The sequence below is a fragment of the Hyaena hyaena genome, unplaced genomic scaffold (genome assembly GCF_003009895.1).
Source record: "Hyaena hyaena isolate Hyena2069 unplaced genomic scaffold, ASM300989v1 scaffold_4, whole genome shotgun sequence".
Classification (NCBI taxonomy): Eukaryota; Metazoa; Chordata; class Mammalia; order Carnivora; family Hyaenidae; genus Hyaena; species Hyaena hyaena.
In genome coordinates this window covers 2,261,036-2,283,479 of record NW_024080636.1, presented here as the reverse complement: position 1 = coordinate 2,283,479, position 22,444 = coordinate 2,261,036, and the positions used below count along the sequence as shown (strand labels likewise).

At 46.5% G+C, this 22,444-nt stretch overlaps 1 protein-coding gene across 1 annotated transcript; it reads left to right on the top strand.

Moving 5' to 3' along the window:
• The first annotated feature begins 1 nt into the window (after position 1).
• DESI1 (desumoylating isopeptidase 1) lies at positions 2-20,919 on the top strand. The gene is made up of 6 exons (XM_039237064.1): positions 2-310; positions 12,068-12,089; positions 13,206-13,275; positions 15,531-15,640; positions 16,345-16,467; positions 18,387-20,919. Exons 1-6 carry the CDS (start codon positions 223-225, stop codon positions 18,478-18,480), a joined length of 507 nt encoding a protein of 168 aa, XP_039092995.1. The 5' UTR covers positions 2-222; the 3' UTR covers positions 18,481-20,919.
• The last annotated feature ends 1,525 nt before the right edge of the window (positions 20,920-22,444 follow it).

Genomic DNA, 22,444 nt, shown 5'->3' with positions numbered 1-22,444 from the left:
CGCGGACCCTGCCTGTCCCCGCTCTGTCACCTCACAGTAGTCGTTGCCCGTGGCGGGTGTCGGGGCGCGTGCAGCGCAGGGCCGCCTTTCCCCCCGCCCCTCAGGCCGGGCCTGGGCTCGGTCCCCCGCTCCCTCCGCTCCCCACCCCGGTCGGGTACGGGAAGGTCCAAGCCGCTACCGGGTGCCTGAGGGACTTCGTGGCCGCCGCCGCCACGGGTCCCGATGGAGCCGCCGAATCTCTATCCGGTGAAGCTCTACGTGTACGACCTGTCCAAGGGCCTGGCCCGGCGGCTCAGCCCCATCATGCTGGGTGAGGGGGCTGGGGGCGGGCGAGAGGGTGCCGGGACGGCCGGCAGAGGCAGGGAGGCCTGGACCACGGCTCGGGGGAGACGCGGGGCCCAGAGGATGGAGAAAAGCCCGAGCGGAGGAGGGAGAGGTCTGAGGTTTGGGCGCCTTGAGCCCCACTTTTCCTGTCTTCACTTTTGAGTCCAGAAGGAAGGGATGGAGGCGTCACGCCCTCCGCTGTCCCTAAGAGCCGGAGGCTAAGCCTGCGCCGCATCCCGGCGGCTTCCCTGCCTCACCTGGGGAGCCCTTTACACCCCTTCCTCGGCGCCGTGTAAGGGAGGTGAGGATGCCTGCCGCGCGGTGCCCCTCGTGGTGAAAGGGACACTGCGGAGGAGATTCCGGGGTGGCCCTTAGAGAGCCTTGCCTCCGTGCCGAGAGGAAACTCTCTGCAGTCTCCGGGGTAGATGAAAATAGGAAGCTAGAGCTGCTCAGGGGCCCAGCCATCGTCCCCAGGTAGCGGTGAAGTCAGGTCTCCTGGAGTCCGGACTCGAGAATCCCAGCTCTGCCCCGACGATGCGATCTTCTCTATAGTTTCTAAATGAATTGCCTTTGCCCAGGTGGTTAGAAAGCAGTTCTGGGGGAGGATTGGATACTGTTGTGTCAGTAAGGGTTAGTAAAGGAAGTATTTCGGTTGTGCTCCATTAAACTACTTAACTGCCGGGAGCGAAGATCAGCCCTAGTTCACTGCACATCAAACCTCTTTACAACCCAAATACCAAAAATGTCTCTTCTAACATAGAAATGGTCCAGTTTGTGATTTCAGGTGATTTGGGGCAGGAAGGGATTCTAAGATTGAAAAATTGAACAACTTTGGCAACATCCTGGCTCTTACGGACGCGTTAGAAAATGTGTTAGTTCATCTGGGTTAAGGCAAGAGGGTAGAGATCAAGCAAGCAAGGCTGCTTTTGAGGGCATCTTTTCGATGTCCTTGAGTTTCTAATGTATCTTAGTCGAACCTAATCTCTTAACACTAGGCCAGTGATTGGTTACTCATATTTGGCTTCACATCAGAATCACCTAGGATGCTTGTTAAAAATACAGGTGCCGTCACTTTCAACGTTTGTTAAGTGGGAATAGAAAAAACAAAGCTGGAACAGTTCTTTAAATATTCAGGTGTCTTGAAAGCAAAGGATTTATACATGTTCGTGTAGGCAAATAATTATCTGGAAGAACACATAAGAAATTGAAACAGTGGTAATTTATAGCAAGGGGAACTTGATGCCACAGGACAGGAATAGAAGGGAGATTTTGCTGTAAACTTTTTTGTACCTTTTGAATTGTGTACCGTGCACATACATAATATATTCAAAATAAGCAAAGTTTTAAATATATGGATTCTAGAGCCTCATTACAACACAAGCACTAAGTAGGAATCTTCTGGAGTTTTGATCCAAAAATCTGTATTTGTAATAAGCTCCTCAGATCATTATTATGTAGCCAGTCCATTGTTGGATAGAAGTTTGGGCCTAGATCACCATTTGTTTTTTTTGTTTTTTTTTTTTTTTTAAGGTTTTTTTATTTATTTCTAGGAGAGAGAGAGAGAGACAGTGTGAGCAGGGGAGGGTCAGAGAGAGAGGGAGTCACAGACTGAAACAGGCTCCAGGCTCTGAGCTGGCAGTCAGCACAGAGCCCGACGCGGGGCTCGAACCCACGAACCGCGAGATCATGACCTAAGCGAAAGTCGGACGCTTAACCGACTAAGCCACCCAGGCTCCCCATAGATCACCATTTGTTAAAATGAGTAAGGCAAAGCTGAAAGTAAAACTTACAAAGTCATTGAGGAAGGTGCTAAATCACTAACAGATTACATCAGTCAAGTTCCAACTAAACTTCTTGGAACAGAGCCATTTGGTTGGTGTAATCATAGCTGTAAGTGCTCTTAGGAATCACTGCTTCATGATTCATTCAACAGATTGTTGTCTTTTGAGCGTCTACTATGTGCCACTCTGAGTGGTAAGCTTCACTGAGGATAAAATATTGAGCAAAGATGTTCACTGCCATCCTGGAGCTATTTAGTGGGGAAAACATTAAAAATAAGCAAATAAAATAATTAAATTATTTAAAATTATAATTGTGGGGCGCCTAGGTGGCTCAGTCGGTTAAGCGTCTGACTTTGACTCAGGTAGTGATCTCACGGTTCATGAGTTCGAGCCCCACGTCAGGCTCTGTGCTGACTGCCAGTTCAGAGCCTGGAGCCTGCTTCGGATTCTATATTCTCTCTGACCCTCCCCTGCTCATGCTGTCTCTCTCTCTCTCACTCTCAAAAATAAAACATTTAAAAAATTATTTTTAAATTATAATTGTGGTAAGTGCTGGGAAGCACAAGAAGCAAACAGAAGGCTGAGATAGAAAGTAACAGAAATTTTTTAAAAATTTGTTTAGTGTTTGTTTATTTTTGAAGGAGAGAGAGACAGAGCATGAGCCGGGGAGGGACAGAGCAAGAGGAAGACACAGAATCCAAAGCAGGCTCCAGGCTCCAAGCTGTCAGGACAGAGCCTGACATGGAGCTCGAACTCCTAAGCCATGGGATCATGACCTGAACTGAAGTCAGACGCTCAACTGGCTGAGCCACCCAGATGTCCCTTACTTTTTAATTTTTTAAAAAAATATTTATTTTTGAAAGAGAGAGTACAGGTGGTGGAGGAATAGAGATAGTGGGAAACAGATCTGAAGTGGGCTCCCTGTAGAGTGCCCAGTGCAGGGCTTGGACTCATGAACTGTGAGATCATGACCTGAGCCTAAGTCAGACACTTAACCAACTGAGCCACCCAGGTGCCCCAAGAGAAACTGACTCTAAATAAGGGTGTCAAGGGGCGCCTGGGTGGCTTAGTCGGTTGAGCGTCCGACTTTCGCTTGGGTCATGATCTCGCGGTTCGTGGGTTCGAGCCCCGCGTCGGGCTCTGTGCTGACTGCCAGCTCAGAGCCTGGAGCCTGTTTCAGTCTGTGACTCCCTCTCTCTCTGACCCTCCCCTGCTCACGCTGTCTCTCTCTCTCTCCTAGAAATAAATAAAACATTTAAAAAAAAAAAAAAATAAGGGTGTCAAGAGTAGTGACTTTTAAGTTGAGAACTTAAGGATTAAGAAGTAGCCATGAGGAAAGTGGTGAGGGAGTTACAGTGTCCTAGGATTAAGGGAGATCAATCTGCCAAGACCCTGAGGCAGCAAAGAGCTTGGCCTCATCCTGGAACTGAAAGAATGCCTTTGTGGAGTATCATGGGTGCAGGGAAAATTGCTATAACTGAAGGTGGAATGCTAGACCTATCCCCTCCACCTTTTTTTTTAATAGATTTGAGGGGCACCTGGGTGGCTCAGTCAGTTGAGCGACTGACTTTGGCCTAGGTCGTGATCTTGAGGTTCGTGGGTTCGGGCTCCGTGTCAGGCTCTGTGCTGACAGCTTGCTCAGAGCCTGGAGCCTGCTTCAGATTCTGTGTCTCTTTCTCTCTCTGCCCCTATCCCGTTCGTGCTCTGTCTCTTAATAATAAATAAATGTTTTAAAAAATTTTAAATAGATTTGAAATCCTAGCCAGAAACGGGAACTTCACCAATTTTGTACATCTGACCAGAATGGTATTTCTGAGAACATCATCTTACCTGAATATCTAACTCTCTCTTCTCTATCCCCTTTTTCCCATATTGCTCTTATGCCTTTTGCAAAAGTAATGAAAGCATTATCAAAGCTAATAGTCATTACTTTCTAGAGTTAAAAACTTCTGGAAAATGGGCATTGCTTTACTGCTTCATCCTATCCAGACATCACTAGCCTTAAAGTTGGGTATGTCCCAGTTTTGTGAGTAGCCATATATTGATTTCCCATTCCCAAATATATTTGAACCTTTAAAAAGTCAATTTGTTTCCTGATTTTTGCTATGACTTCTAGAAGCATATTAATAGCTAGCATTTATTGAGAACTTACCATGTGCCAGACTGTTTTTTTTCTGAGTACTTTGTGTGTGTTATAACCCTCACCACAATTTTGTGAAGTAGGTCCTGATATTACTTCCATGTTTCATCTGAGGAACCTGAGGTGTTAAATTTGCCAGGGCTAGGTGACAAACGCAGGCAGTACGACTTTCACAGTTCATGCTGTCAGTCATGTTACTATACCCCCTCTACTGTGTAATGTGTCCCTTCATAAGTTTTGAAGTTTGTAAAGGCATCTTTGGTCACGTGTTTCAAATTTAGATTAGAAAAATATCTCGGTTCAATGTATATGTGCCATTCATAATCATAGATTCATGATCATTCCTCTTAGCCTTTATTTTCCCAAACTAAGTTACTGTGACCTCATCAGTAGTACCTTCTTGTTATGACAGATCCTCATGATAAGACCCCATGTAGCTCTGTTACAGTCATGATTGGACTAGATAAAGCCCACTGTGATTCCCTTCTCCCCTCAAACCATGTAGATTCCACAGTCTTATGCTGTCCAATTTTCAGTCTCCTAGAACTGCTTCCCATGAAGGCACTTCTGTACCACTGTCCTTCAGTCACCATGAAAATGGTCCCAGATTTATCCTTAGCATTCTAATAGACGGCTGATTGTACCTCTTTTTCATAGTGTGCCATTTGCCTACGATAATTAGCTATTATAATTGTCCTTTAAGTTCGTCCTCTTACTAATGCAGCGGTTCTCTAAATCTCATGGCCTTTTTCTGCGCTAAAGTACATAGACATAAATGCAGAAGTGTTTTTTTTTAATTGCTGTAAGAGGTACTTTATATTTGTTGATTGTTTTCTGATCTAAAGTTTTGTGTGCATGCACGTGTCCTGGGATCACATTTACTTATTTATTTTTTTTACAAGCCTATCTCAAAATTGTTCCCAGGTCTAAAGACATAAAGATATAGAACACAGACCTTTATTTCTTGGCAGAATGCAAGCTTATGAATGTTTGAGATTTTACTCTAGGTTCAATTCCTTGCTTAATGCCTGTAACAAATAGTAATGAAGTAAAAAACATGAACTCTGTCTTCCGGGGGTTTATTTCACTAAAAATAACATGCATACACATGCAACATTAGAGAACAGCCTAAAAGAGATTATGACTAGACGCCAAAATGAATGAGTGGCAAAGTGATTATTTTAGGTCTTGAAAGAAGGGAGAGGTCTTGGTGGGCTGGATGTGTCAGACAGACTTGAGCAAGAACCTTGAGCTGCTGGAGGGCAGAGACTCTGTCTTATTTCTCGGTACATCCCAGGTGGCCAGTCAGAGCTGGTGCTCAAAAATTTTTGTTTTTTCAAGTAAGCTCTACACCCATTGTGGGGCTTGAACTCATGACCCCAAGATTAAGAGTCGCATGCTCCAGCAACTGAGCCAGCTAGGCGCCCCACAATATATACTGGTTATAGGAACAATTGGGACTTGAACTCAAGCTTGAAGATTATGTAGAATTTATTTGAATCTGAAAGGGTTTTTAATGTTTTAATGCCATCTATTGTGCTTTGTTTTAGATTTTTGTTGTTCATTGTGTGACATGTTCTATGTCCATCTAAGGTATAAATTTAGTAATCATGTGATTTCATTATGGCAAAATGAAAACTAGTGCAGCTTTGTGATCTTTCTCCGGCTTTTTTCTCCACCCTCACCTGTCTCCACATACTGAACACAGTCAATAGGAGCCTTTCTCAACTGGATTCCACACAAGAATTAAGCTCTAGGAGAAATGCTCTGATTGACTGTTTTCTCAATTCTGCCAATAGATACCTTGGGGCTTGAGGGCTTAATTCTCTTTCGAAATCCCAGTGGAAACGGCTGCTGCACACCCTAACAGGACTGAAACTGTTCAGCTCTTTTTTACCTCTTAGCTTTTCAAAGGCTGTGCCCTCTGCCAGGAATACTTTAATTTGGCCTGGCTAACTTCTGCTTATCCTTGAGATCTCAACTAAAGTGTCACTTCCCCCAGGAAACTTTCCTGACCCCCCCACCCCTCCAAATCTTAGTTGTGTGTCCCTAGTGTGTGCTAATAACACACTGTACTCTCCTTTAATAGCCTTCATCATTCTGTTTTATAATTGCTCATTTTCTCATCAGTGTCCACACACCCCGGCAACTAGACTGGAAGTTCCACTGTGGGCAAGGACTCTAATATCCAGCGTCTGGCACAGTACTCGGTGTTCAGTAAATACGGCCTGGGTGAAATGTTGTACCTCGAAGCATTGCTGCAAGGCCTGACTAATAAAAACAAGCAGTGATTAAAAGGAACCCTCTGAGGCACCTGGGTGGCTCAGTTGGTTAAGTGTCCCAACTTTGACTCAGGTCATGATATCATGGTTCGTTGAGTTTGAGCCCCACATCGGGCTCTGCACTGATGGTTCGGAGCCTGCTTGGGATTCTTTCTCTCTCTCTGTCTCTCTGCCCCTTCTTTGCACACTAACACACTCTCTTTCTCAAAATAAAGTTTTAAAGAAGGAGGGGAACACTCTCAGTACTGAGGAAAAGAACTCACAAGTCAGTTATTTCTATACCAGGAAAGAATCCTGTAGTGGCCCCAAGGAATCCTAGTATTAGAATATCAAGTAGTTTTAAACCTACCTTTTTTAAAGATTAAAATAACCCTCTCAGTTTTTAAAAATTTTGTGATAACCTTTGATTCTCTGCCTAAAGGAGGGGCACGCTTTCCTGCCAATAGGCTTTTTTTTTTTCTTTTAAACAATATTGCCTGACACCTGGGTTGCTCAAGTCAATTAAGTGTCCAATTCAATTTCAGCTCAGCTCATGATCTCGTGGTTTGTGGGTTTGAGCCCCATATCTGCCTCCATGCTGTCAGTGCAGAGCCTGCTTGGGATTCTCTCTCCCTCCTTCTGCCCCTCCCATGCTCTCTCAAAAAAAAAAACAAAAAAACAAAAAAAACCCACAGTATTGGCAGAGGCCCACTTATGTTAAACAAATGTTTCCTTTTACCTCTTTCCAACCTAGATTCAATATTTATCTAGTGGCCCAGAGAAGAGCAAGCTGATTTTTTAAGTTACCATTAACCCCTTCACGTTGCTGATAATCTGGCAAATGCTGAGCCAACCAGCACATTAGAACATTGTCCATTAAAAACACTATCAAGGGGCTCCTGGCTGGCCAAGTCAATGGAACATGTGACTCTTGATTTCAGGGTTGTGAGTTCAAGCTCCAGGTTGGGTATAGAGATTACTTAAAAATCTTAAAAAATGGGGCGCCTGGGTGGCTTAGTCGGTTAAGCGTCCGACTTTCGCTTAGGTCATGATCTCGCGGTTCGTGGGTTCGAGCCCCGTGTCGGGCTCTGTGCTGACTGCCAGCTCAGAGCCTGGAGCCTGTTTCAGTCTGTGACTCCCTCTCTCTCTGACCCTCCCCTGCTCACGCTGTCTCTCTCTCTCTCCTAGAAATAAAAAAAAAAAAAAAATCTTAAAAAAAATATATATATATATTTATATATATGTATGAACATATACTCTCAATAACTCTGTATGTTAACCATACTGGAATTAAAATAAAATAAAACAGTATCATGAGAGGAGAAATTTGGAAAGTAGGCTAGGGCTGCATTTGACTTCTACCAATGAGCTAATGCTACTACCTCCACAGAAGCCCCTGCTGCCCCTCTACCACATCATTTATGTTACTAATAGATATTGGTTAAACACCAGCAGTATTCCAAGTGCTGATCTTGAGCGTGTCCCACAACCAGCACGTAGGCCTATGTGTTTCATCTTTGTTAATTTTTTTTAATTTTAATTAAATGTTTATTTATCTTAGAGACAGAGTGTGAGTGGGGGAGGGGCAGAGAGAGAGGGAGACACAGAATCAGAAACAGGCTCCAGGCTCTGAGCTGTCAGCACAGAGCCCGACACCATCCAACGAGGGGCCGATGCAGGCCGGAACTCACAAAGTGTAAGATCATAACCTGAGCTGGAGTTGGACGCTTAACCGACTGAGCCACCCAGGCGCCCCCTCCATCTGTGTTAATTGATGAGGGGGGTGGGTAGACTATTTTCTCCTTGGCTTTTATATACTAAGGAGACCTCACTCTACATTCTTTGTGATTCATGATGAAAACAGGGCTGTTCTCCATGTCTTCCATTTGTTTTCACCTGCATGCTTTTCACAGGCCTTGAATTCAATATCTTGGATGTGCCAGCAGGCTTGGAGACATGCAGGCATCTGGCCCACCCACTCTCGGGCCTGCTGAGGAAATCCTAGTGGGAAAATAATCTGCTTCTGTAGTTTGCTAATATCCACTGAGCCTAATTCATGTTCCAAAATGGCCTTGTGACCTAATTCAAGTCACCACCTCCTACTCGCCTCCTCCCACTCCAGTGAGGCAAAAAAAAAGAAAAAAAAAAGAAAGAAAGAAAATTAAAAATCAGTCAAGTTCCACTTTCCAGTGCCTGTCACCCTGTAGAGGAGGCCATGGCCCTTGTTCTTTTCCGCCGAGAACAGGCTACTGAACAGCTGCCCTTAGGTCTCTACCTCAGCTGCTTCAACAAGTACATTGTCATAGCATGTTTTTTCTTCTTGCTTTTATGCTGGAAAACCGTGCATCTTTATTTACCTGTTTGTAAAATGGTGGTAATAAATATCTGCCCCACTGCACCTCATAAAGATGATGTGAGAATAAGGATAACTTGGAAGCAGTTCAGATTCAAAAAGGATGTACGTCTGCTCAGTGCATTTGAAGATACATGTCCTAAATGGGTTACCACTCCCCTTCAGCATCCAGTCTGTTTCACATCCACCTCTGGAATTCGAGCTCAGTTTGAATAAGGGCAGAGCCTGCCCCACAGTCTTTAGGGGGCTACCCCAGAAACCCTCTGTCCATTTGTGACCTCGTGGGTCAGAACAGCAGGTCTCTTAGTGAAAAGCAGACTGGTCTTCAGCTTGAGGAGGGACGGACTGCTACATTTGATTTTCCTTATTATTTCATTTAGCCTCACACTAACAGAGAATGAAATGTTTGTATATAAAATAGACACAGCATTGGGGCACCCAGGTGGCTTAGTTGGTTAAGTGTCTGGCTCCTGGTTTTGGCTCAGGTCATGATCTCACAGATTGTGAGTTCGAGCCCCAACCCCACATTGGGCTCTGCACTGTCAGAGTGGAGCCCACTTGGGATTCTCTCTCTCCCTCTCCCTCTGCCCCTCCCTCTGCTTGTGCGTGCATGGGTGCTCTCTCCCTCTCTCTCAAAATAAATAAACTTAAAAAAAAATAGACACAGCATTTCATATTCATTTCCTAGATACTGTAATCTGTTCTTAGATCTTACCTACCAATCCTGAGGTAAAATTTATCTTTCAGAACTCTTAACCCTTTCCCCCAAGGCCATTATACTTAAGAGAGTCTCCATTTATGAGACTGCTGTGTACCACACACTGTGATGTTTTATTTTATTTTTATTTTTTGCATAAGCTTTATGCCCATCCTGGAGCTCGAACTCACAACCCCGAGATCAAGTGTTGCATGCTGCACCAACTAAGCCAGCAAGTGCCCCCACACTGTGATGCTTTATATATGTTATTGTTCGTGGTCACAACAACTCTGTTTTGAAGAAACTGAGTCCCAAAGAGGTTCAGTAAACTTGCCCAAGACCCACTGCTAGCAAAAGGAGAAGCGAGGCTCCGAGTTTGTCATACTCTTAGCTGCCTCTGATGGCACTATACAGAGCTATCAGTAGATTGTCACGGAGGAGCCATGCTTCCTTTTATCTCTTTTGAAAAAAAAATTAGGTTAATGTTATGACATTTGAAAATTTTCTTAAAGGGGCAAGATATTTATTCCATTTATTTCCTAGGTGAATTACAGAATAATTAAGGAAATAGTGTAATTTATGCAAAGGAAGAAACATAAGCATATTACCGCACTTTCCAAACAGCGCTTAGAGTCTCATTCTTTAGACAGTCACAGGGCAAGGACGCTCAGCTGGTTAAGCATTGACTTTGGATTTCAGCTCAGGTCATGATCTTGACATTTGTGAGTTCAAGCCCCAGCCTGCTTGGGATTCTCTCTCTCACCCTTTCTGTCTTTGCCCCTCCTGTGCATGCCCTCTCTCTTTCTCAAAATAAATAAATAAACAAAAAACGAGAGAGAGAGAAAGTCACAGGGCAAACACTGAAAACATTTAGCAATTAGAGAACAGTTAACATGAAGTTATAAGCAAAGATGAGTGAGTAATGTTTGATATCGTTCTCACCTCTTTAGCTCTTCTTCCTCGTCATCCTTAGCACCGTCATGTAGTATCTCCCATGGACTATTGCAAAGACCTCACTCCAGTCTGCTCTCTCTACAGTCTGCCCTCCTGTTCATCTTCTACACTGGGAGTTCTCTTTTAAAAGATATAGTTGTCTTGGGCCGCCTACATGGCTCAGTCAGTTAAGGATCTGACTCTTGGTTTCAGGTCAGGGCATGATCTCACGCTTTGTGAGTTCAAGTCCCAATCAGGCTCCATTCTCTCAGCTTGGGATTCTCTTTCCCTCATCTCTCTCTGTCCCTCCCCTGCTGTGCTCGCTCTCTCTCTCTCGCTCTCTCTCTCAAAATAAATAAACTTTTAAAAAACCATTGAAAAAATAAATAAAAGATATAGTCATCTTTTAAAAACATGGATTCGGGGGCTCCTGGGTGGCTCAGTCAGTTAAGCATCTGATTTCGGCTCAGGTCACGATCTCACAGTTCATGAGTCTGAGCCCCATATTGGGCTCTGTGCTGACAGCTCAGAGCCTAGAGCCTGCTTCGGATCCTATGTCTCCTTCTCTCTCTGCCCCTACCCCATTCATACTCTGTTTCTCTCTGTCTCTCTCAAAAATAAATAAACATTAAAAAAAAAAAAAAACCAAACAAACATGGATTTGGTCAAGGCACTCTGGGCTGCCTGACAACCATGAATGCCCCCATGGTTTAGGACAGCCCTCTGTCCAGCTTACCCTACTTTGCTGGCATCCTTGCTGGCCACTTTTCCTCCTGTCACCAGCACTACAGTCTTTGCTCTAACCTGCAGGACCTTGTTCTTTATCACAATCGTGCATTCGTTCATACTATTCCCTCTGGCAGAAACATCCATCCCTGCCCCTACTTTTCCTGGGTTGAATTACAGTTTATGAAGGTAGTTCCTTATCTTTATTATATATAGCATCTTATTTTTACCACTCTGTAACTATACCACTCTATAATTAGAACCTATCAACATTGTGTTTTACTTAGTTTTGTGTGTGTCTCTCTTTCCATTTGACTTTGGGCTCTTTAAAGGCAGGACGGTGATCCATTTGTACTTTCATTTCCGTATCTAACGTCATTTCTGCCATATAGAGGTATAGAATACATTTGCATTGACTATTCCAAGTGGATGGCTTTTGTAAAGTTTCACTCTGTCATTTTCCGAAGGGTTTCACCTCCCATATGCTCAATGAAGTAGTGGATAATAGCTTTTTCATACCATTGTTTTACTGTTGACTCTATATGTGAGACAGAGGCAAAGTTGAATTGACCCTGAAGGGGAAAGAAAAGCAAACACAAAATTGGGGTACACCTATACCAATGTTTTTATCTTGCATTCTGATGAAGGATTCTGTTAGCCATTCAGCTTACTTGACATGACATACCTATATCACGACCCTAGGACTTTATTGGAGGAGAACTGCGTTCCCGGAAAATCCCCCTAGAGGTTTATAGTGGGTTATTCTGGGTTTGAGTGATGTTCTGAATTTACTCAGGCTGGGAAGCCATTTAATCTGGTCCTGAGTAGCTAAATCTCTTCTTTTCTCCACAGGGAAACAACTGGAAGGCATCTGGTAAGTTGGGTGGGTCTCCTTACACTGACTGACGGGTTTATGAAACAAAGCAGTAGCTGTGCACTTCCGGTTCCAGTGTGTGGCTTCCAGCTTGAAACCTGGCTCTCTGTATCATAAACTTCCAAGTTCTAAAGCAGTGGTTCTCAACCAGGGGTCATCTTGTGCCCCTAGCCCCAATCCCAGGTACATTTGGCAGTGTCTAGAGACATTTTTGATGGGTGGGTGGAGGCCAGGGATGCTGCTATAAACGCCCACCATGCACAGGACAGCCCTTCACAACAAAGAATTAACCAACCAAAAAATGGCAGTGGCGCTGAGGTTGAGAAGCCCTGGCCTAAAGAAAGGTAGAATGATGTCATGCACACGCCTGAGCAAGCCTTTTAACTACAGAAGTCTCAGGGGCTCCACATGGCTGTCCTAAAATAAATGTACTGTGGTCTGTCTGCCCTGGATCCACCCCTTTCAGACAAGATCGTAGCTGAGCTCTCGGTTCCGTTAATGAGGAGAGGAGACCGTAGGTCAGTATTCCATCTGGACTCCTGGAGCCTGCTGACATTTGGGGTGACCGGAATGATTACTCTCAAACCAAGTAATATGAGCACCTTCACCTGAAAAGGTCCACACTTCTCATCTGGTCTTGCCCTCAGCATGGGCCAGGCTAACTGCTCCTGTTAACTGCCTGGGAACACACCTTGGTCTGCAGAGCTTTATTGCAGTAAAGGTGTGTCAGTATCAGGGTGAATCTAGGGACTCCTCTTCTGCTCACGTGTTCTATCCTACCCCCAGGAGACGTTGAGCAGTGTCTGGAGACATGTTTGGTTGTCACAACCGATGGGGGGATGCTACTGGCAACTAGTGGGTGGAGGCCCGGAAGATGCTAAGCTTCTAGAATGCACAGGACAGCCCCCCAAGCAAAGAATTCTTCAGCCCCAAATGTTAGCAATGCCAAAGTTGAGAAACTCCGATCTATGGTATTTTTGCCTTTGGGCTGCTGACCGTGTAAGTCCTATCCTTGGGCAGAAATTATTCTCCTTGCATTGTGGGGTTTACTTTCTCTCAGACTTTTTTTTTTTTTTTAAGTTTTCTGGCTTATCCTGTCTCTTCTCTGCATTGCAGGCACACCTCCATAGTTGTGCACAAGGATGAGTTCTTCTTCGGCAGTGGCGGTATCTCCAGCTGCCCCCCAGTGAGTGGCCCCCCCACAGCCTGCCCTGAAGTCTCGTGTCCCCGGGGCTTCCATAGACCAGGAGCTTTACTAATACTCTGTATATCTGGCTTCTAGCCCAATGGATGTCAGCCTGTGGCGTAGTTCCTCATAACTTCCTTAAGACTCAGCCCAAGAACACCCTACCCAGGGCTCCTTTGTGCCCCCTCAGCCTATGTGGGTCCCTCTGGGTCACACTGAGCGTGTTGTGATGAGTGAGCTGAGACTGAGTCTCACTCTCTGTCTGCATCACCAGCTCAGTGCCAAGCTCATAGTATGAACTCAGTCAGTGTTGAGCTGAAGGCTGAGGGCTCTTAGGCGTAATGTGAGTTGCCCAAACTTACATGGCCAGTAAGTAGCACCAATACTAAAACTCAGGATTCTCTGTCTCTAAAGCCCATGCACCTGCCAAAAACTTATTCTCCAAGCGATCTAAGATTTTCCTAGGAGGTGCTCAAGCAAAGACCAACCAACCATTCATTTGCTACTCATAAATGCAAAGTCATTCTCGATTTCTTTCTCTCACTGGTCCCCCACCTCCTGTAACAATTCCTTCATCAAGCCTGGTCAGTTCTACCTTGTAAGTGTATCTTAAGTCAGTCTCTCTCTATGTTCATCTCTTCCCATATTTCCAGAGCTTTCACTTTCATCCACGCCACCCTCACATTCAGCCTGGACCATAGCAGTACATGTGCTCCTCCTCCTCAGTTAGGTCTCCACACAGGAGGCAAAGTGATCGTTTCAAGATGAAAATCTGATCATGGCATCCCCCTTCTGAAGTCAGAACTCTGCCCACTGCTCTTGGAATAAAACCCAGAAGGCTCAGCATGGCCTCCAGGGCCCTATCTGCTCTGGTCTCGGTCTCCCTCTGTGAATGACCTCTTCTTAGGTTGTGCCTTTCCCCACCCCCACCCGCTTCTCATTCCTTGAACATACTTTGGCATTTAAACATACTCTCTCACTTCGTCCACCTCCCTGACCCTTTACCTGTTCTGTCTCTCCATCCTTCAGATTTGAGCTCAATGTCACTTTCTCAGGCAAGCCTTCCCAGACCCCTCAGACTGGAGAGATCCCCTGTTAAATGTACTGATGGCATGCTGGACTTTTCTGGCAAGAACCTTATCGCAGCTCATAATTATATACTGGTTTATGGGATTTTTTTTGTCTGCCTTCCCCGCTAGACTATAAGCTCCATGAGGGCAAGAATCTCATCTGTTTTGTCCACATCGTACCCCCAGTGCCTAGCATAAGGCCCGGCACATAGTAAGTTCTCACTACATATTTGTTATATGAATGAATAATAGGGGGTCGAATAGTGATCTTTCAGTCTCTTGCAATTTTGAGACCATTATTCTTGGACTGTCATAATTATCCTGCTCACCAGGCTTTCCCCAGTATCTAGAACAATGTCAGCCACACAGTAGGTGCCCAATAGCTATTGTGTGAATTAATGATCTTTCCAGGGAGCTCTGCTCAGGAGTGCTCTCCCTTACCCCCTAGTCCATTCCCCGTCCTCTCCTCCCCAGCGATCTGTTGCATGGCTGGTTCCCCTTGGCCTCATCTCTCCTTTAGTCTCTGCTAAAGCAGTCTGTTAACCCATGGCAGAGGGTTTTCTGTACGCCTTTCACGGGCCATTAAGTCCCCTGCCTGAGGAACCCCATCACCATTGTTAGATTAGCCTCCCAGATCAAAATAGAACTGAATTGTGGAAGTCTTTGCCAGCCTGCCAGACTTCTCACGGTCCTTCACATTTCCCCTGTGTTCTAAGGGATAGCAAGTATGTCACAAGAAAAAAACTGGCTGCATACACTTAAATATAGGCCAGGAAAGATGGCGTGTCAAGTGCTAGCCATTTCTGGTTCTCCTTTTGTGCCCTTGGGATCAAGAATGCTGGGAACAAAGGGAGACTTCAGATTCTGGGTTTCTATTTTTTTATCACCTGGATGAGGCGACAGCATCAGGGGTCTGACTGGCCAGAGACTCCCTTCCCAGGGCCCCACCAGAAATAAGCAGCCCAGCTTCTTAGCCACGTTGCCAGCATGTGGCAATAAAGAGTTAACAGGAAGCTCTAAGCCTTGCAGCCTTGATGCAAATAGGAAATAACACTCTTCATCTGCCCTGGGTGCTCTGAAAGGTAAATGTTGGAACAGAGCATTTGTGGCCTCCCATGGGAAGCCACGTTAAAAAATTCAGTGGAGATGGTGACTTAATGACTTTCTCTGGGTTGGCTCTTTTAGGGAGGGACATTGCTTGGGCCCCCAGACTCTGTGGTTGATGTGGGGAGCACAGAAGTCACAGAAGAACTCTTTCTGGAATACCTGTCCTCCCTGGGGGAGTCTCTGTTCCGGTGAGTGGAGACAGGGGTGGTGGTTAGTTGTGTCTGTCCTCCCACTAGACGATCGGCCCCAGAGGGCAACCACAAGGTCACATCCCCCACAGCACGTAGCACAAGGTCTGGCCCAGTATTTGCTGAATAAATAGGAAGAGAAAGCAGTTAATCAAGCCACAGAAAGAACTCAGCATCGCTCCCAGGCAGATACCCCATCCCCGCAGACCTTCTGCTAAAACCCTGAGGACAAGGAAGGGCTATTTATTCCTTCTGATGAAAATCAGCTGCTGCTGTTTCAGCACTTGCTGCTCTCAACCCATACTGAGCCAGTATCTTGTCCTGAAAATTCAAAACCAGGGTTTGTGGAGGGGTTTGGATGAAATGCCAACTTGAGCAGGTTTTCTCTCAAAAACACTTTAGTCAATTGTCATTGTAGTAAGTGTTAAACTCTAACACCGGAGCTCTGCTTTCATGAACGTAAAGATTCTACTGAAACCATAGGGGAGCCATATATTTTTGTTTCATCTTTCCCTTCAAAAAATCTGTTTTTTGTGGTCCAGAATGGCAAATCAAGCAGTCCTTTTGGGGTGTAAGAGAGGAGGAAAATCACAGGCCTCTTACTCAGCTGTGCTCTCCATGCCATTTTCTGGTTTGAGTTATTTCATACATGTGCTTGCCGACTCTCTCAGATCTGTTCTCCAAACTTTTCTCACAATGTACAGAAGTGAGGCCTACAACCTCTTTGAACACAACTGTAACACCTTCACCAACGAAGTGGCACAGTTCCTGACCGGGCGGAAGATCCCTTCCTACATCACTGACCTTCCCTCTGAAATTCTATCCACGTAAGTGACCTTCAGTCTCTGCCCTTCACCCCACCCCTGCTGCAATCAGCATTCACAGTCAGTGTCTGCCTCCCCTGATCCCAGCAGCACCCTCCCGAGCTAGGCAGGCACTGTCATGATGGCAGCTGCTAACAGAAAGCCACCATCCTCTCCACTCACTGATGCGCCCCTGTCTTACCCTCACCCTCCTTGGAGCTGGACCAAATCTACCCTGGCCTGAGTGCATCCACAGAACTCAGAAACCCACCCGACACTGGCTCCAGCACCCATACACAACCCTGGCGTCTCATCAAGGGTGCCACTCCCCAGAAGTGCCCATTTAAGTGCGCTTTCAGATAGAGAGCAGATCAGGGGATGGGTAGGGTGGCTTATTTTGCGAATGTCATTTGTTACTTTTTCTTCCCCTCCACCACGAGCTCTTTGATGCCCTCAGAGACAACTTGCTACTTACCCTCATACCTCAGTAGACATTTTCTTCAAGAAAACCCCTCCTGCCCTGATGTGGTGCAAGCTCTGTGGGCCGCCATCTAGGCAGTGTCCTCTTAAAGGACACACACACACACACACACACCTGAAGCCATCGCACCCTTCCCTTCTTCCTTTGCTGTTGATTATGTTCAGGCAAGCCTCTGCCCACTCTAGGACCATGTCCATTTGCAAACCCTGACTCAGTTTCTCCTGAACTGGGGCCCCGTCCAACCTGACAGGTTTAGCAGGCTCTGCAAGGTGAGCTGTTTTTCACCCCTGGGTAGGAACCTGGCGGGGGCGGTGAGATTTGCATAGAAAACAAGGCTGTGTCAGTCTAGTGAGGAGAACCCCATCTCCCAGCCCTACCCCTGCCTTCTTGATCCTTGGTGGGTGTGTTAAGTCTCACAGCCTAACTAACTAAAGGATCTAGGTTATGAGGCCCCAAGCAAGTATAATATAAGTATCTAGAATGTTCTTGCTGTTATTATTTGGTAGGTGGAGCTCCAGGACTTGTCTATATTAAAGTTAATATATCTCAACGCATCTGTTTATGCTTAAGAATACTCCCTTTGAGTTTCAAAAATGGAAATATCCACCAAAGAAAAAAAGCCAGTAACTGAGATGTGTTGTGGGCACCCTGATTTAAGGTTCTGGGAATTTGGGGAAGTCTCTAAGGTTCCAGTATTTGCAGTGTTTTTTTCCAGCCAAGCTATTCCGAGAGGAAACTGGGAGCCCTTTAGAAAGTAGCCTTAACACCTCCTGGCAACCTACATTTGTCATGTTTTCAGAATATTCCCTGTACTCCCTAGAAAATATCTTTTTCACATCCTTTTTCTTCTGCCTCAGTTTCCTCCCTTAAACTTTATTTTTATCTACATGTATCATGAGAATTAAAGATTCAAGTGGGGAGGGGGGGCCGCCTGGGTGGCTTAGTCGGTTAAGCATCCGATTTCAGCTCAGGTCATGATCTCACAGTTCGTGGGTTCAAGCCCCACGTCGGTCTCTGTGCTGACAGCTCAGAGCCTGCAGCCTGCTTCAGATTCTGTATCTCCCCTCTCTCTCTGACCCTCCCCTGTTCACGCTGCCTCTCTCTCTGAAATAAATTTTTAAAAACATTAAAAAAATTAAAAAATAAAGATGTAAGTGAGGAAAGGTCAGAAAGCTCTAGCTCCCTATATGTGGCTAGCCTGTTCAAACCAGAGCTAACCAGGGTCTACAGGCGAAGGTAGTAAGACAGTAGCATCTCCTGAGGAAGGGACCCCAGGAGTAAAAACACAGAGCAGGGTATTTCAAGAACTCCTCCATGAACGTGATGTGCAGGGTAGGTGAGGAAACCGAACGAAGTTATGGGTGTCCTTCTTCCCCATGTGGTGGCGTCGCTGCACCCGTGGGCGTGGTTGTGACTGTCTGCACCCAGCCCACCCCAGCCCCTGGGTCTCTCTTCTCCACAGGCCCTTCGGACAAGCCCTGCGGCCCCTCCTGGACTCCATCCAGATCCAGCCTCCTGGAGGGAGCGCCGTGGGCCGACCCAACGGCCAGAGCTAACAGGACTGCGTGGGGCCGCCCTGCCTCACCAGGGCTTTTCCTTTTTAAACAAAACAAACCCTACCAGATTTCTATTTTATAATTTTACATCAGAGCTAACAACCAGGGGACGGCTTTTTAAATTCCCCAGGGGAGGAGATCACCAGGCTGCATGTAGGACAATGCTGCTAAGAAACAGAACAAAATGCCATCCCTTCTAATAGTATTATACTAATTTATTAAGGCTGTCTTGTCTGTGAGTTCACTTTTGACGCTGCTTCCTAAGCGGCCTCCACACTGGAGAAAGGGAGAGGGTTTGTTTAAGCAGAAGGGAAGACGCACGGTTTGGGGAAGCCCCAACCCAGAACCTCTTTCCAGAGAACGCCCACGCTCTACCCAGGTTGCCACCACCTGAGGGACCTAGGTGAGTTTTACAACCTCCACGAAGCAGCCACTGCAACATCCCGGAAGCAGTTCCTCTCTAGCGTTAAATGAACCAAAGGATTTGGTGCGCATGGGACCCATTTCAGGATGACCAACCCAACCTAAGTAAACTCCTGTAGCCACAGCCCCTCTCCCCACCCCTCCCTGCCCCAAGCAAGGCCATGGGGCCAGGGCTGAAGCAACCAAAAGCCTCAGGATCAGGAGAGAGTGACACAGCAAGTGTCAGGCCAGAGAAAACAGGATAAAGCCATTCTTCCTTCCACCTGCCAATTGCCAATCCTCTGACATCAGTTTTGGAGAACCTGCCTTGCTGGCTACAGGCTGCTCTTCCTCAGCATGGCTGACCTGTCGTAGTTCGTGAAGGTTTGGGCTGGAGCGGCAGAGACCCAGGCCTGTTGTCTACAAGTGATAATGTAGGTTGTTTGCAGCCCCTGTACCAACCCCCGCCAGCCCCCAAGCCAATATGCAATACTCAGCTAGGGACCAAGGGGAAATGATTCCCTGCTCTAGGAAAACATCCCTGATGTAGAAAGAATAATAATGCAGAATCAAGGTGGCAAGAAGATTTCGAGTTGTTTCTGATAGAGATTTTTTACATTATCCTCAGTGTGTTTTGAAGGCACATGTTATTTCCGTTGTCATTCTGACTTTAAGGATGGATTGTTGAGAGCCTAAGTGGGCATTTTCCTAAGGAGCTGCTGCTAGGAGCTTATAAGGAGGACCAGTCTGGACGTTTCTTACCTGGAGAGGCTTTCAGATTCCTTTGCTTCACATGCCTCCCTTAAGTTAGTTTTTGGGGGTGTGAGGTTTGGAGAACGGTCTCAGAGCTGTCAGGTACCTGAGTCCCAGCCCTGGCATCTGTGGGTCCCTCCCATCACAGCTCCTGCCACTTCTCAGACTTGAATTATGTTCTCTTTCCTGGGGTCTGGCCTGCAGCAGGTGCCTTTGCTCTTCAAAAAGCTGCTGCTCACCTCTGGCCTCATCCCCCGTCTCTACCATTAGCCATAGCAGTTGGCATCATTAGGGTCTCTCTCAGCTAGAGGAAAAGATGGTTTTCTGCCTTTGTATTTGCCTGTGACCTGCCCCTCCATGGTGACCAACTGTGAGGTCAAGTGACATTTTAGAGAGCAGAAAACTAGCAGAGACTTTTATTTAATGTTGACCTCCTGGCAGAATTGGGCTCACAGAGAATAGGATTTGGGGTGGGTTTCTCCTGGAGGGCAGCTTGCTAGTGGAGTCCTTGGCTTCCCACCCAGGTTTCTCTCCTTTTCCAGCTTGCCTTGCCCAGCCCTCTATCTCGTCCAGGCTCCTGTTCCAGACCTTTCCTTCCAGGGCTCTCAGCTCTAGCCAGAGGGTGCTGGGCGTCACAGGCTCCTTCTCTCTTCCACCTCACATCCAGGCTCAGCTGGCTTCACTCCTAATAGCAGTCGCTCCAGACCCAGGAGGAGTTAGCCAAAGTGGCTACCCTGAGAGACTGACTTATATGGTTCATTGAAAGCCTCCCTTGATGCCCAGCAGCCGTTTGTGCCAATGCCTGGGCCCTCGGCTTGTGGGGAGAGACAGAGGGATCAGCCAGCAAGCAGCCTTCGCTGAGCTCTCCATGAAGGCAAAGCTTTCTCCCCCCACCCAAGTCCCACTGTCAGTCATTTTGGAAGCCAGGGCTCAGGCTGCAGCCGCCAGCCCACTCCTCACAGTTCTCTGCCAATCCCAGAACCTCAGGAGCATGCTCATTACAAGCAGCTAGCTCCACACAGGTGTGCGAGGCAAGCAGAGTGAGAAATGAGCCATGTGTGTAAGTGTATCATACAGTAGACACCTCCACCGAGGTCCATTGGTTTAAAGGGACAGGGAAGGAGGAGGGATGAGACCATCACCCCTTCCCCAAAATAAAGCTTGTACCTTTGAGATTTCTTTTTGCCCTTGATGTCAGACTACTAACTGTGTCTGGAACGGAGGTGTTTGCTGGTTTTCTTTAGTGTTTTTTCTAATGCAATAAACTCATTTCTGCCTGCTGCATTTGCGTTGTGCTTGAAGGTCTGGGTATGCGTCCAACATAGCCAGGCTTCTTCTCAGACTGTCTCCCTCTGAGCTTAAGTCTGGATATGCTGCCTTTTTGCCTGTTTGTTAGCCTTGTGGATAAGAAGTGACAATAGCAGGAAAGAATGTATGACTTTAGCCATTGGTTTACAAAAATGGGGAAGAGGCCCTGCCCAATGTCACCTTGCAGCTGGTGGTAGAGTAAGACTCAAAGCCTCTATCCAGTGGCCCCAGCTTCGGATATCTTCCCCTCGAGGACCCTGGCCATCAGAGAGCATCTGAACACACCAAGAAGCATTCACTTCTGGTTTCAGTTTGGCCGTAGGCCGGGTCTGTGGCCCCAAGGATCTCTCCCCACCTTGTTACCATGACCTCACTCAACAAGTATGGGGGTGGGCAGATAGCTCTCTGAGTGTCCCCTGGCACTACAGACACACCAGCGTGGCTGCAGGTGTCTGTTGGTTCAGTTGGCCCGCTTTGCGAGCACATTCCACAGGCCCAGATGATGCTAGGTACTTTCACACACAACAGACCTGAGGTGTAGGTACTGGTCTCGTGTTACAGATGGGGACACACGTACAGAGAAACTAAGTTATCCAGGTGGCAAATGGCTGAGCTCTCAAAACCAGGCCACGTTCTTAGCACCACACCTGTGAGACCTCATCATTGAGGCACTGTGTCTTTCCAGCATGCTAGCTGAGGAATAAGGCTCGCTCTCCAGAGGACATGGAGGGTAGGTGACTTTGGCTGACATTCCCCCCTGCCCCCAAAACTGACATGTTCAGAGGCAGAGTGCCTGCTCTGAGATCACAGAGCCTGGGCTTGAGTCCTAACTGTGCCACGTGTGGGCCAGTCTGTTTGTCTCCTTATCTGTAAAATGGAGGACATGGTACCTGTCTCACAGGGTGGTTTTCCAGAGAGTAAATGTAAAGTGCTAGGCTTGGTGCCTGGCACAGATCAAATGTTCAATGAATGTCAGGCTGAGGGCAGAATGCATTCAACAGCCACTGACTGGGGACTCGGTGAGCCAGCCTCGCTCCCCAGGAACTCTGAGTGCGGGGAGGAGCAGACAGCGCCTGTGAGACAGGAAAAGCCAGGGCCGCCTGACTGCACAGCCAGTGTCAGCCCTCATCCTGCGTCCATGAGCTTTAGCTGAGCTCCTCCAGCTTTGATGTGGGGTCTGCTTAGATTTCTTCACGTGTTTTTTCCAAAATGTATTTGTTTTGGTTATGTTATATATTTAGAAAATGTAGGCATGGAGGAGGGCACTTGTGGGGATGAGCACTGGGTGTTATATGGAAACCAACTTGACAATAAACTATTTGTAAAAAAAAAAAAAAAAAAAAGATTTTAAATTGGAGAAACCAAAAAAAAAAAAAATGTATGAGAGGAGAAACCAAAAAAAAAAGATGAGAGGAAAAAATCCTCTGCAATCCCATCATCCTAAGAGGTATTGGATTTAGTGAGCATCTTTGCAGAGATTTCTGTGGATTAAAGACGCTCA